The sequence below is a fragment of the Ornithorhynchus anatinus genome, chromosome 4 (assembly GCF_004115215.2).
Source record: "Ornithorhynchus anatinus isolate Pmale09 chromosome 4, mOrnAna1.pri.v4, whole genome shotgun sequence".
In the NCBI taxonomy this organism is placed as follows: domain Eukaryota; kingdom Metazoa; phylum Chordata; class Mammalia; order Monotremata; family Ornithorhynchidae; genus Ornithorhynchus; species Ornithorhynchus anatinus.
The window spans coordinates 64711346-64727068 of NC_041731.1; the positions used below are offsets into that span (position 1 = coordinate 64711346).

Sequence of the window (15723 nt, forward strand, 5' to 3'; positions counted from 1 at the left end):
CTCCACTTAAAAAGTCTTTGTTAGCATATCTCGAAGATGATTTCCAACTGCTCACCAAAAGCTAGTTAAATTAACAAATAGCTGAGTACAGCACTACCTGGCCTTTCTAAATTTTAAGCACTGACAGTGGAATATTAAGTGTCCTCTCGACCTCAGGAATGCTGAACTCTTCAATAATTAAACAGATTAGGCAGCATTTCCCCACCAAGCATCTAATCATACCCTCTGGACAGAAGAGAAATATTCCCCAATAGCAAAAGACTTGAGGTTCTGCTGTGGTGGTGGTTGGGGGGGGAGGAGGGACATGGCTCTTTCAAAAGGAACCCTGGGCACCCCATACCGCTCCCAAAACACGTTGTTTTGCTACATTTATTCCCCAAATCCCCTGCTTAAATGACTGGAACCACTTCTTATGCTAAACTGACTACAGATTAAGGACAACTTTCTGGTAATGGTGAAGGTGTGTGAGCTTCAGTAATCAGAAGGTCATTACAGCAGAAGAATGCCACTAAGACTTGCTAACTCCTCCTTAAATCTGGCACAAGAGAGCTGAGAAACTCTGCACTCTAGTGCCCACCTCTTGAGAATATTTACATAAAGGTGTGGCCTAATGGATAGAGCACAGATCTGGGAGTCAGAAGGACCTGGGTTCTGATCCCAGCTCCTCCACTTGTCTGTTGTCTGACTTCGGGCAAACCACTTGACTTCTCACTCTCAGTACAGTGTCGGGCACATAGTAACTGCATGAATGCCTTACAAAAAATAGAGGAGAATGAATCCATGCCAATACCTTGGGATCGGGGTGTGATCCAAGTGGGTGACGGGTGTACTTGGAGTTAGCCAGATGAGAAGTTGCTAGCAACTAAATTTGCCCTAATAGATGGTTACTAAGGTCACATCCCATCAGTCCTTCCTTCACACCAGAAGTCGGGGAGTCTTTGGGGGAGAAGTGGGCAGGGAATACATCTACCAACTCTGCTATCCTCTACTTGCCCAACCTCTCAATAAATGATTGATTAAAGAGCCATTTGAGTGGTTGAGCTGAAAGGGATCCTAAGGGATCCATGATGCCATTATGTCCCATTGTGCATGGCATAATGTGAGGTCATTGTGAGCAGCCTGCTGGGAAAGGGAAGAGAGGAAGAGAAGGGTGGGAAGGAAGAAGACGAGGGGTAGGGATACAGTCACAAGAAGCCCAGCCAGGGATCTCCCTCTCAGGTGGAAGGACACGGATGGATGTCGACTATCATCATCTGGGTAAGATCAGCTCTTGTCCTACAATGTTAACAAGGACTTAACCTATCCCGCCGCTTTATCTTGATTATTGTACGAGCCTCTCTGCTGACCACCCTGCAGCTTCTCTCTCTCCACTCCAGTCCATACTCCATTCGGCTGCCCGGATCATTTTCCTTCAAAAACGTCCATGTTTCCCCTCTCCTCAAGAAACTCCAGTGGTTGCCCATCAGCCTCCACAAACAAAAACTCCTCACCATTGGCTATAAAGCACTCAATCCCCTTGCCCCCTCCTACCTCACCTCGTTATTCGACCACTATAACCCAGCCTGCAAACTTCATTCCTCTGGTGCTAACCTTCTCACTGTACTGTAACCTCCATCTCATCATATCTCTCCCACACCCTACCTCAGACCAGGAACGCTATCCCTCATCACATCAGATAATTGCTCTCCCCCATTCCAAAGCCTTATTGAAGGCAAATCACCAAGAAGCCTTCTCTGACCACGCCCTCTTCTCTTCTCCCATTCCCTTTCTGCGTCACCCTGACTTGCTCCTTCAGTTGAACAATTCATTTATAACAACTGAATGAATAAGACCAGTTCTTGTCCTACACTGTTAACACGAGGGAAAATGTGGGAGAGAGAGAGAAAACCAGGCTTACGCCTGATATTCTTGCTCCCTCTTCCCCAACCACTCGTGCTCCCAGACCTGACACTCAATGGGGGCCAGGATATGTGTTTGGGGCATACTTGGGGGCTGTTCTTGGCCCTTGTGTGTTGGAGGAAATGACCAGCTTGGCAGGGCTACCTCAGCACCACTGCTGTGGGTCAGCAGGAGATTGAGGATGGGGGAAGGGTAAAGAGAACAGCCTGGGAGGGGCATGGAACTGCCATCTTGACTCCCTCTAAACTCTCTTCTGCCTAGAGGAGCTGGCAGCCTAATTGCTTCCTGCACAGCTTTCTGAATGGACCCAGAGCTAACCGCTTCATCCTGGCAGTGTTGGGGCCGCGGGTGGGCTCGGGAAATATATAAATGTCTATAATTCTATTTATTTACACTGATGCTATTGAGGCCTGTTTACTTGTTTTAATGCCTGCCTCCCCCTTTCTAAACTGTGAGCCCGTTGTAAGCAGAGATCCTCTCTGTTGCTGAACTGTACTGTCCAAGCACTTAGTACAGTGCTCTGTACACAGTAAGTGCTCAATAAATGCGATGGAATGAATGAATGATCGCTAGCATCAAACACTAATCATCCCACTGAAAGGCACTTACTGTGCACAGCACTGTACAAGGCACGTGGGAATATACATTCAAAACACAGTCTCTCTGTCCTCAGTAAGCGATCGCCTCGAGAAAGGGGGCCGATTCAGGCTCAGAAGTGCGATCCCAGAAATGAGTCTCCTTGATGTCTGTGGGTTGCTTTTAGGAATTTTATCTTCATTCCAAGGACTGACCTCAGACTTAACCAGGCCACTGCTGGATTTCAGGAAGAATCTTGATTGTTTTCCATGGGAGAGAAGAGACTTGGCCAATGGTCAGTGCATGGGGCACACACCTGGACAATTAGAGAGGCTGAAAATGAACAGGAGCCAGGGGCTGACATGCCTGCCATCCACTCAGGGAAGCAGCCTGATCTAGTGGAAAAAGCATGGGCCTGGGAGTCAGAAGGTCATGGGTTCTAATCCTGACCATCACTTGTCTGCTGTGACCTTGGGCAAGTCACTTCACTTCTCTGTGCCTCAGTTCCCTCACCTATAAAATTGGGATTAATCCCTGGGACATGGATTGTGACCAAACCGGATTAGTTTATATCTGTCCCAGGAACGAGAACGGTGTCTAGCACATAGTAAGCACTTAAGAATATCATAAATAAAGGCTGATTAACATATATCTGCCCCATGGCTTGCTTAGAACAGTAGTTGGCATATAAGAAGTGTTTAACAAATGCCACTTTAGCCCATTTACTAACCCAGAGCTGCCTTCATTATTTTTAGTATATGCTGAAGGTTTATTATCTCCCTTGGTAATGCACCCCAACAGCATGGAAAGCTTTATTTTTCAAACTACCTACAACTGGGGTACATGGGAAAGGGAAGTGTTATGTGGGCAGACTATCAACTCTGTTTAGGCTATGAGCCTGCTGTTGGGCAGGGACTGTCTCTATTCTGTTGCCAAATTGTACATTCCAAGTGCTTAGTACAGTGTTCTGCACATAGTAAGCGTTTAACAAATACAACTGAATGTACACTCCAAGCGCTTAGTACAGTGCTCTGCACATATTAAGTGCTCAATAAATACTATTGAATGAATGAATGAGTCAACTTGATGGAAATGTGTGGTTTTTCCACTGCCTCATTTTCTTCCAAGGTTAGTTTCCAGAAATGGACAATACGCGTATGAGTGCAATTTTCATATTGCAAAAGTGTATGTACTCTTAGGTTTCATTCTGAGTAATTTTAAATTGTCCCAAGTGACTAGGCTTTCCATTGGAGATTATTTCCTCACCTAATTGTTTAGATCAGTAATTTTCCCTTTTCTAATTTCATTCCGAGACTACTGCTTACACTCTTCTGCCCCTTGCTAATTCCCCCTCATTCAGCAGTGTTTACTCCTCTCCTGTGTTTTACAGACCTGGACTCTCTTCTGCTGCTTTTTGTGATTTATAAAATCTATTTGGATTTATTTTTTTGATTTTTCCATATATGGGTTAGGCAATCTTCACTTGTTCTTTAATCTTTCCTAAACTATTTCCCTTACTCATTTTAGTTGCTCTTGGTTGGAAATTCTCCAATTTTGTGGAGACATTTCTTGTACCACCAATGCAATCTCAGATGCCAGGGAGGGCATTACTCTTTATTTGGAGGTGATACTACACCACACACAATCCCAATTTTGGCTTTTTCTTCGGACTCGAGTGTTCTCAGTTCATACACAGCCTCCCTAGACTTGTTTCTCCTGTTCAATTCTAGCATTTTTCAAAAAATGGTATTAGTTAAGCGCTTAATTTGTGCCAGGCACTGCACTAAGTACTGCGACAGATACAGGCTAATCAAGTTGGACACAGTTCATGTCCCACATGGGACTCACAGTCCCATTTTACAGATGAGGTAACTTAGGCACAGAGAAGTAAAGTGACTTGCCCGAAGTCACACCAAGAAGATAAGTTTCAGAGCTGGGATGAGAAGCTCAGGATTAGGCCCATGCTCCATCCACTAGGCCACGCTGCTTCTCACAAGCATTTATCAAGTGCCGGGGAAGATTGTTCATTCCAAGCGCTTAGTACCGTGCTCTGCACACAGTAAGCGCTTAATAAATACTATTGAATGAATGAATGAATGAATGAGATCAGACATGGGGCCTGCAGTCTTATTATGAAGGAAATGAGGGACGGGAAAGCTAAAAAGTGACTTGCCCAAAGTCATACAGCAGGCCATTGGCAGAGCTGGGATTCCAACCCTGGTCTCCCAATTCCCAGTCCTGCGCTTTTTACCTTACCCTGCCTCAAGCCAGATGTTTTATCCCTAGAGATCAAGTTTTGATTCTTGTTGAATCAAGTCTTCTTGGCTACAGCTTTTGGAGCTAGATGGCCTAGGTCAGATGACCATGAGACCATGAGCTCGTCGTGGGCAGGGAATATGTCTGCTTGTTGTTGCAATGTACTCTCCCAAGTGCTTTGTACAGTGCTCTACACACGGTAAGCAAACAATATGACAATGAATGAATGAACGAACATATGGTTTGGGACCCACAACTGACTCTTCAGGATGCCTGATGGGGCTCTCGAGCTCAGGCGGCCGCCCCCTCAGTCAGTTGATTGTATTTATTGAGCGCTTCCTGTGTGCTGAGCACTGTACTTAGTGCTTGGGAGAGTACAACACAACAATAAACAGACACATTCCCCGCCCACAACGAGTTCACAGCTCCATGGCAGGTCCCCGTCACTCCGTGGGCGACTCTATTACCGTCTCCCACACAGCTTTCTGGGCTTCCCTCTGAGCTGGTAAGGGGCCGAAGGGGGTTAGGATGGTGGCTCCACTCTCGTCTGCTCCTTCCCAAGCCAGGTGAGTGGCAACAGCGGCGAGGAGGGTACACCAGCTCCAGCAAGGAAGAGCCGGGCTCAACTCCCCATAAGGGGGCCGCACACTGGACACGTGCTGCCCGCCGGGCGGGGGGCAAGGGCAGCCCTTGCCGCCCGCCGGGCGAGGGGCAAGGGCAGCCCTTGCTCGGGCTCGTTGCCACGCTCCACATACGTGCTGGCGTGCTGCGGCGAGCTGTGCTCCAGGCAGGTCGGCAACAATACCCCCTCTCCACAAGGCCCTAGTCCGCCCTCACACCTGGAAGCAAAGATTCGCCCCGACCTCTCACACCAGTCAGGACCGGAGCAGCTCCACTAATATTAAAAAATGGAACCAAACTTGGAGAAAGCTAGTATTCAGTTTTTAAATTTCTCTTCAGGACCACAGCTAAATTTGAAATCCTCATGAGCAGCTCTCATGTTTGAGAATCAAGTACCATTAGCAGCATCAAGATAAACACAACTGAACTTGAAAAATTCTTTAAGAGCTTAAAAAATACTATCTATAGATGTTCTTCTAAAAAACTTGAAAATAAAATAACAAAGTCCATTCTTTTTCTACTTGACAGAATTCCAGTCCTATCCCCCACCCTAATAAAACTACCGTAAGAAATGCAATGCCTTGCCTTGAATCAGGAGTCAACCTTTTCAACATTTGTATGAAAAGAAAATTCCGATTTTGGCAGGTAAGAAGAGAAAATGACTCAAGTAGTTTTAAAATATTTGAAAAAGATAAGGTCGCTGATGTACCTTGTTATTAACTGAGATCTTCAGCGGCTTGTATTTGCTCTTTACAAGTCATTGCTATTCGTTTTGAAATTGTACGTGCCTCTCCGGGACTGCTTTAGCCGACGGATCTGCGCCAGCAGTCAGAAGCCCTGAATCCTCTCTCTCTAGAGGTGATAAGCTCTACCAGGGTAAGTAACAAGCTCTTCATCCAGTTTTCCATCAATTCCTGCAACCAATAAGTATAACATGCAGATGGATATGAAAGCAAATGCCAATGGATGGGATGAACATGGAGTAATTAACAATGGAGGTACGCGCTTAACTATGTGCCAGACACCATACCATAAGAGCTGGGGGTAGAACAGTGCTTTGCACATAGTAAGCGTTTAACAAACGCCATCATTATTATTATTACTATTACACAAGATAATCAGGTTGGGCACAGTCCATGTCCCACATTAGGCTCGCAATCTAAGAAGAGGGAGAACAGGTATTGAAGCCCCATTTAGAGATGAGGGACCGGCCACACAGAGAAGTTACTATTATTATTAATCGTATTTATTGCAAAGCACTGTACTAAACGCTTGGGAGAGTACACTATACTATCAGGTACAATACAATATCAGAAGTTAAATGGCTTGCCCAAGTCACTCAGCAAGTAAACTGCCAAGGGCAGGATTAGAACTCAGTTCCCAGGCTTGAGCTTTCTATTAAGCCATGTTGTGTCCTATCAGCCAATCAACAGTATTTACAGAGTACTTGCTATGGGCAGAGAGAGCACTGTACTAAGCATTTGGAGGGTACAATTGCAACAGAGTTGGTAGACGTGCTCCCTGCCCACAGTGAGCTTACAGTTTACGGGGGAAACAGACAATAATAAATAAGTTTGGGGTATGCACAATTGCTGTGGAGCTGGCAGGTAGGACAAGGAGGCCCCCATCAAGGCTTAAGTGGGCAGATTCAAATCAAGCAAACATTTTTTCACCCAGCATTTGGAAGATATTGTGCAGGCACGAAATATTGGCCGTTTCGAGAGGAGTTTGGATACACATTTCTAGAGGGAAAGGAAAATCAGGGACATTAAATGTAGCACCCTGTATACTGCGGTGGACGTCAAAGAAAGCAGCCATGACACAGTTCCTTCAAATATCCTGCTGCTTGTATCGGAGACATACCCAGGTGGTGCCCAGACTATTGGCCTGATCTTAATGGCAGATCTTAAGCTCTCCACTTACAACACCACAACAAAGTGGCAAGGGATGCAAAGAATAGTACTAGGGATCAAATGAGCTACAAGTACACATTATAATTCTAATTTGGATTTATTCAAATTCTAATTTGGATTTATTCTGGGCCTCAGTCTCCCCAACTGAATAATGGCGATTCAATCCCTGTTCTTCCTCTTACTTAGATTGTGAGCCCCATGTGGGCCAGAGGCTGTGTCCAACCAGATTAACTTGTACCCACCCCAAGGCTTCCAACTGCGCTTGACACAGTAGGTGCTTCTCTACTAAATCCAGGCTCACAGCTGCCCGCATTAGAAGTCCTCTAAGATCCTACCTCCTCCCACAAGCCTTCCCTGAATCTTATACCACGCAACTCTAGCTCTTCTCAGCTTAATTATACCCACTCTCCAGCACTCTTGTATGTATACAGTTATTCGATTGTACGTTCGCTAATTGATTTGGACTATCCTTGTAAGCATTTTTCTGTTTTTCTCTCCCACTGAAGTGTAAAGTTGTTGTGGGCGGAGAACATGCAACTTTACTCTGTACTTATATATTCCTTTAATTTTATTTATTGGTATTGATGTCTGCTTATTTGTATTGATGTCTGTCTCTCCCCAACCCCAAGACTGTGAGCTCATTGTGGGCAAGGACTGTCACTCTTTATTGTTACATTGTACTTTCCCAAGCGCTCAGTACAGTGCTCTGCACACAATAAGCGCTTAATAAATACGATTGAATGAATACTTCCCCAACACCTAGCACAAAGGCCCCATATCCAGCTTCTGCTCAATCAATACGAATACTATGACTCAGTGGCCTACTTCTGGTTCATCTAAAGGGTTCGTCTCTGTCTTAAAGCTCAAAAGTCTCAGGTGCCTTGGACACCAGAAACTTTCTCTCACCTCGGTTTCACCAACACAGCATCCTCCTGGTCCCCTTCCTACCTCTCTGGCTGGTTCTTTTTAATTCACCATGCTAGCTCTTGATCCTCCCCTCTCCCTTCAAAACACACCTCTCCACCTTCAAAGTCCTACTACAGAAAAAAAAGAAAAAAGAAACCACCAGGGGCACTTCTTTAACAATCTTCGGATGAGTAGTAACAGTGTTTATGGAAGGCCCACAGGATGAGAGGTGCTGTACTAGGGGCTTAGGCGGCATAAAGCGAAGAAATGACATGTTCTCTGCCCACCAGGAGCTTTACATGCTAATCTCTGTATGTTGGATTATTAATTGCTTGCCCTTGTTTTTATCATTTGTATTAACATCATTAGCAATCATCAATGATATTTACTGAGTGCTTATGGCATGCAGAGCACTGTACTAAGTGTTTGGAAGAGTATCTTACAGAGTGGGTAGATCCGTTCCCTGTCCACAGTGAGCACACATGCCCATAGGGTGGATAGAGCACGGGGCTGGGAGTCAGAGGGTCACGGGTTCTAATCCCCTTTCTGCCACCTGTCTGCCGTGTGACCTTGGGCAAGTCACTTCATTTCTCGGTGCCTCAGTTACCTCTACTGTAAAATGGGAATTGAGACTGTGAGCCCCATGAGACAGGGACTGTGTCCACCCCGATTGGCTTGTATCCACCCCAACGCTCAGTACAGTGACTGGCACAAAATAAGTGCTTAACAAATACCATTATTATTATTTGTGTATGGATCTATTATTTAATTGTTTGCTCTGGTTTTTATCATTTATCAATCAACAAGGGTATTTACTGAGCCCTTTCTGTGTGCCGAGTACTAAGTGCTTGGGAGAATACCATTCAACAGAGTAGGTAGACCCAATTTCCTGCCCACAGTGAGCTTACAGTCTAGAGGGTGAATCTAATGCTCTCACGTATTTCATATTTAGGAACTGAATGTTCATTCATCTCTTCCATTAGACTCCTAGGAGCTTACAAAGCAATGGGTAAAAAGGTGAAAATAAGGGAATTATATCTTTCACTTTTGTTGTCTGTTCCCATGAACTTCATATAATGCTCTATACACAGTTAACGCTCAGTAAATGCTGCTGTAGAAAACTGTCATGCAAAATCTCTTTTAAAAACATCACCACCCTTCACATATGTGAACCACGGAATCATGATATTAGTTTTGGGATAGATACATTTTTCAAAAAGCCCAATTTAGAATTTATGACCAACGCTAATACATGTGTTTTAAAGAACTGCATGCAGTCACAGGCTATAGGAATTTCAACAGCCAGTCACACTGCCACAAACAACACTTCAATCTTCAATTTCCTCACCTGAAAACTTAAAATACACCTGTGTTTGTTGAAGAACTGATGTTAAGTCACAATGCTCCGCAAAACTGATTCTCTGGAGCAGATGGAGCACATTTTACCGGAGACTGCGGGAGTAATAACAACAATGATAATTCTGGTATTTAAGCGCTTACTATGGGCCAGCCACTGTACTAAGTGCTGGGGTAGATACAAGCAAATTGGGTTGGACACTGTCTCTCTGCCCCATGTGGGGCTCACAGTCTGAGTTCCCATTTTACAGATGAGGGAACTGAGGCACAGAAGTGAAGTGACTTACCCAAGGTTACAGAGTGGACAAGTGGAGGAGTCGGGATTTGAACCCATGACCCAACTCCCAGGCCCTTGCTCCATCCATTACGCCCTGCAGTATAACTTTCCCTGTATTAGGCTTGCTTCCTTCTTCCATAAAAGCCACAAAGAACAAAAAATATAAAGTTCAAAACTGCACTTTTTACTTGGTATATTTGCCTGACTAAAGTCTCAGATTTATTGGCAACCCAAACCCGCCTTTTGCCAGGCACTTCCAAAGGTGAGCTTCTAGGTTCTGCTGAGTACCCTCAACAAAGCATGTTTAATGTTAAGTGGAGCTGTAATAGTTGGCTTTCAGATGCAAATTTACATTTCTTCAACATCTCAGTGAAGGCATCTAACACAGGGAAAGGAAAAGACATATTTCCTACTCAAATGCACCTCTAAAACATCTCCAAATTGCACAATTAAGTTTTTTCTACAGACCCAGACCTACCAAAACACATAATTGCACTGTATTTTGGATTAGGTAAAGTTTGTCAGGCAGTGCAAGTCCAACTGTACGGAACGTGATGTGAGGTTGGAAAATAATAATGATAATAATAATAATGTTGGTATTTGTTAAGCGCTTACGATGTGCAGAGCACTGTTCTACGCGCTGGGATAGATACAGGGTCATCACGTTGTCCTACATGAGGCTCACAGTCTTAATCCCCATTTTACATATGAGGGAACAGACACAGAGAAGTTAAGTGCCTTGCCCACAGTCCCACAGCTGACAAGTGGCAGATCCCAGATTTGAACCCATGACCTCTGAGTCCCAAGCCCAGGATCCTTCCACTGAGCCACGCTGCTTCTCGTGAAAAGGGATGTGTACACACGAGAGTGATCAAATATGGCAGACATATAAACTTTCCTCGGCACGGGGGCTCATCAAGAATTTAACCCTCATGTTATAGGACTTAATACTGATTCATTAGTAATAACAGCATTAAAGAGTACCCACTGGGTGGAATACACTGAAGTACAAATGAAAGAACACATTCTCTGCCCACCAGTTTACACTTCAATGGGGGAATACAGACTTTTTTTTTAAATGGTATTTGTTAAGCACCTACTGTGTGTCAAGCACTGTTCTAAGCACTAGACACAAGTCAATCAGGTGAGACACAGTCCCTGTCCCACATAGGAGGGAACCCAGGTATTCGATCCACATTTTACAGACAAGGCAACTAAGGCACCGAGAAGTGAAGTGACTTGTTCAAGGTCCCACAGCAAACAAGTGGTGGAGTCTGGATGAGAACCCCTGTTCTCTGACTCCCAGGCCCGTGCTCTTTTCAAGAGGCCATAAATATCTTTATACGTATTATTATAATTAATCATATTTACTGAGCACCTCCTGTGTGCAAAAGACTGTACTGAGCACTTGGGAGAATAACATCAAACACATTCCCTGCCCACAATGATCTCACAGTCTAGAAGGAGAGACGGACATTAACAGAAATAGTTATATAAATAAATTACAGATACATACAGATATACACATATGTGCCTTAGGGAAGGGAGAGACGATAAATGAAGGAGCAAGTATGAGCGGCGCAGAAGGGAGTGGGAGAAAAGGAGTGGAGGGCTCAGTCAGGGAAGGCTTCCTGGAGGAGACGTGCCATCAGTAAGGTTTTGAAGTGGGGGTGAGCAATTATGTGTCTGATGTGAGGAGGGAGGGTGTTTGAGGAGGGAGGGTGTTCCAGGCCAGAGGTGGGATGTGGGTGAGGGGCCAGCGGTGAGATAGATGAGAGCAAGGCAGAGTGAGAAGGTTACCACTAGAGGAACGAAGTGCGCCGGCTGGGTTGTAGTATGAGAACGGTGAGGTAGGAGGGGGGCAAGGTGGTTAAATGCTCAAAGCCAATGGTGAGGAGTTTTTACTTGATGCGGAAGTGGATGGGCAACCACTTGAGTCTCTTGAGGAGTGGGGAAACGTGGTCTGAACGTAGATATGAAGACGATAACTGTGGTATTAGTACAGCGCTCATAAGTCAATCCCCATGTTAAACCCTGGGCTAGATACAGGATAATCAGATCAGACACAGTTCCTTTCCCACACTGGGCTCACAGTCTAAGGAGAAGGGAAAAGAAGCATTTAATCCCCATTTTACAGATGAACAAAGTAAGGCACAGAGACCTTAAATGACTTGTCACTGGTCGCACAGCGGGCATGTGACAGAGCAGAGATTAGGGTCCAGTGATAAATTATGGAATTACAATTGAGTAGGGTTGAACTGAGGTAGAAATTCCCTCTAAGTGCAAAAGATGGCCGATGGGTTGGTAAGACTAATGGTGCTGGGAGTTACTTGGTGAAGGCGTGATGGAGAGGGTATCCTTTCAAGAAGGCTCTAAATTAAGGAGGGCTATAGTCTGTCAGATTTGCGGAGGCGGGGAATTCCAAGCCGGGAAACAGCATGAGGAAAAGGAGGGAGGCAGAGTCGAGAGCCAGCTCCGCGTTGGGAAGAAAGGAAAGAGAGTTGGGGAACGGCAGGTGAAGAGAGCAGACAGGTAGGGTATGGAGAGAGCCTTGAAGTCAATCGTGAGGCCTTTCTACTTGACGCAGAGGAAAACAAGGACACGGTGGAATGTCTTGAGGAGAGACGTGTGCTGAGCGAAACTTCAGGAAGCTGATCCACGCGGCACCGTGGAGCACAGGTTGGAGAGGGGAGAGGCTGAAAGCGGGGAGGCCAGCCAGGAGGCTGACAAAAGACATGGTTTGGTCACAATAGGACCAGAGGGGTAGTCTTCTAGGTGGACAAGAAGGGGCAGATTGGAGAGAGACCCTGGAAAGAACGGGCAGGATCTGGCAGGGTTAAGAGAGCGAGAATCAAGGGAGGCTGGTGGGTTGCTGACGGGTAACAGGGGCAGTTAGATTCAGGAAGGAAGATGACTAGCTTGATTTAGGACATTTTAAATCTGAGGTGTCAGCAGGACAGCCGAGTGGTGAAGTTCTAGAGGCAAAAAGAGATGTAGCAGAATTGTAGATTGGATTGAAAGGTCAGGGCTAGAGAGGCAGATTTGAGAGTGGTCCAAATAAAAATGGAAGCTGAAGCCGCGCGAGCAGATCACCTCCCCAAGAGAGTGAGTGTAGGGTGAGAAGGGTAGGGGACCCAGAAAAGAACCTGGCGGGACACCCAGGAATGAGTTAAGGGTTGGGCGGCGGAAGAGGAGCCAATGAGTGAAAATTGAGGAGCGGTCAAAGAATAGCGGGAGAATCTGCTGACTGCACTAGAGGAAAGGAGTATCTCTGTAAAACGGTAAACTGAATATTTTGGAAGATAGATCATTTCTGCAAGGTTATGTGAGTTTTTTTTTTACAGAGGAACAAAAATTCCAGAAGACCATCTGTGAAATCCACGAAGATACAAAAGAGTAACCGATATAGTCTTCAGTACAGGCATACTACGACATGATAATACGAACACCGGTCAATAAAAACAGAGAGCGCAGATTTCCATTAGTGCTCTGTGCACCTAGCCGTCTTCCCCATCCGATTACCAACTACCTTTCTTTTGGCAGGAGCATTTAAAGACAGCCATGCCTCGTGTCTCCGAACCTACCTTTCGGCATCGCAGCTCTCCTGTCTCCTACAACAAGAACGCGACGCGCAAATCAAAAAAACGAGCTCCCTGATCCTAGAGCTCTAAACGAATGGCGTGCTCTGGTTTCTGATTTCCCTCCGGACACTTGAGTTTCAAAAGGTTGGCTGGTGGAGTCCGGTTAAAAAAAAAAAAAAAAAATCAGCCTAGGAAGGAGGAGGGGAAGATCCAAAGTTCCTCCAGGATATTGGAGAGAGAAGCATGGGGCTCCGGCTAGAAGCATGTGGCTGTGACTTTCATTTTCTACCCCAATGCACCCCCGAAAGGGAGCGGGGTAGGAGGGCGCCCTGCAGGCGGTGGAGGAGCAGGATCTCTTGCTGCCTGGTGGGTGGAGAGCCCGGTGGGCTGCAGCGAGGAGGTTTTTAAGGCCATCGACTGGAGGCCCGGCTCTGGGCCGCCAAACTTAGGCCTCTTCCTCCCTCGGGGCCGCGCATGACAAGCCAGGCCTCATGCAAATTGTGTCATCGGGTCACCTGCGATAAACGATCTGCACCAACGTCTCACCTCGGGTCCGGGGCCTTGGGCGAGCGAAAGAGGACGACCTCCAGGCCTCTGGAAACAGATCGGGGAGAAAAGGGCGGGGGGGGGGGGGGGGCCGCTACTAAGCGTTCAGCCCAGTGCTCCGCACGCGGTAGGCGCTCAATCAATAGGACTGAACGAATGCCACGGCCCCGTCTCTTGACCTACTTGCCGGTCCTGCCCAACATGAAGCGCCCACCGCGGATAAACCGAAAACCGGGAGGTTCGTGAAGGCCTCGACCTCCCCTCTGAGTTGTTTCGCAACGGCGGAGGAACTTTTTCGTCTCGGTGGGCCCCGTCGTTCTGCATTTGCAGCATCCCCAACGGGCGCGGGGGAGGCCCGGGGCCCAAACGCCCCCCTCCCCACCTGGGAGGAGGAAAAGGCGGCGACCTAGGTAAGGTGGGCTCATCGGGGAAGAAAAGACCCCGGGCGTTGATTTCGAAAATAAAGGGGCACCCAACCGCGAAGGGGGGGGACGACCCGAACGGAGTCTTCTGCTGGAGGGGGGGGAGGAAAAGGGCGACGATCCGCAAAAAGCAACAAAAAAAGGGGTCGGGACATTATTATTGTTATCCGGGCCTCCCCCCCATACCTTATTTTTTTTTTTTCTTTTGGATCCGACTCCCTCCCGGGTTGAACCTGAGTGTCCTCCCGCCATGGGGTGGGCCGGGAAGGAGGGGGGGGAGAAAGAAAAAATCCTACTCATCATAGCACTAGTAATAATGGCGCTTCCACGCCTCCTCCTCCCCCAAGGACGGAGATTGTCCAAGCCTCCCTCCCTCGGTCGCCCGTGCCGGTGTCCCACCGCGCCCCCCCGGTCGCCCACCGCCAGCTCCGCATTGTCTGTCTCGATTCAACTTTGACTAATATGGATTCCTGAGGCCTGGGCCCGGCGGGGATTCCTCGGCGGCGCCTCCTCCTCGAGGACCGGGGGGAGGGGGGGGGTTCCCCGCATCCGAAAAGGGGGTGCGGGGTGATGGGGGCGGGGGGTGGCCGGTCCCCCTTACCTGTCATTGAGCTGGTCCTCGGTGCCCGGCAGCGGGTGCACGACGAAATGGATGGACGTCATGGTGGCCCAAGGACCGGCCGCCCCTCCCGGCCCGCGGTCGTGGCCTCCTCCCCGCTGCTTCCCGGCCTCGAGCGGCGGAGAGGGCACCGGGGGGGAGGCCTGAGCGGGGCCGGAGAACGGCCGGTCCTCCACGCAACCCCGAGGGCCCCGGGCCCCGTCCTCGCCCGCCCGGCCCCGAGGACGGCGGGCGGGCAGCGGGAGCGGCCGCAGAAAATGGGGGGGGAGGAAGCGGGTTTAAGGGGGGACGACAAGGGCGGCGAGGGGTGGGGGGGGGAAAGGCGGGGAAACCGCTCCGCGCTCAGGGCCCAGACGCCGCCGCCGCCGCCATCTTCACTTCTGCCCTACTTTCTCCCTCTCGCAGGCTCCGCTCGGGAGGGGGAGGAGCCGGGGGGGCGGAAAGGCAGAACGGCGAAGCCCATTGGACGACGCCCCCGCCCGGTGCCACGAGGCTGTAAGGCGGAAGCCCATTGGTCCGCCGCCTCTCCCTCCCCGCGGGGGGGCCGCGGGAGCCGCCAGGGGAGCACGTGCCCGGCCCGGCCGGGGAGGGGAAGGGGAGGGTCATGGCCGACCCGCCCACGCACGCGCGCCTCTTCCACGCCGCCCTCCCGGGCCGGGGGGGACCGGCCCCGGCGACACACGGCTTCTGAGGAAAGAAAAGCGCACGGCGGGGCTTGGGGGTAGAATGGAACTTGGCGTCCTGTTGGGGA

At 48.3% G+C, this 15723-nt stretch overlaps 1 protein-coding gene across 5 annotated transcripts in view; it reads right to left on the reverse strand.

Moving 5' to 3' along the window:
• The window catches only part of UBR5 (ubiquitin protein ligase E3 component n-recognin 5), a 126599-nt gene extending 111407 nt beyond the window's left edge, over window positions 1–15192 (reverse strand). For 3 of the 5 annotated variants that reach the window (XM_029063549.2, XM_029063553.2, XM_029063551.2), the window contains exon 1: window positions 14955–15190. In XM_029063549.2, coding sequence (XP_028919382.1) covers window positions 14955–15016 — 62 coding nt within the window. In that variant the 5' untranslated portion in view covers window positions 15017–15190. Of the gene's footprint in view, window positions 1–14954 lie in introns of all 5 variants that reach the window. The other 2 variants (XM_029063550.2, XM_029063552.2) reach the window with 2 other exon arrangements.
• Window positions 15193–15723: the final 531 nt, after the last annotated feature.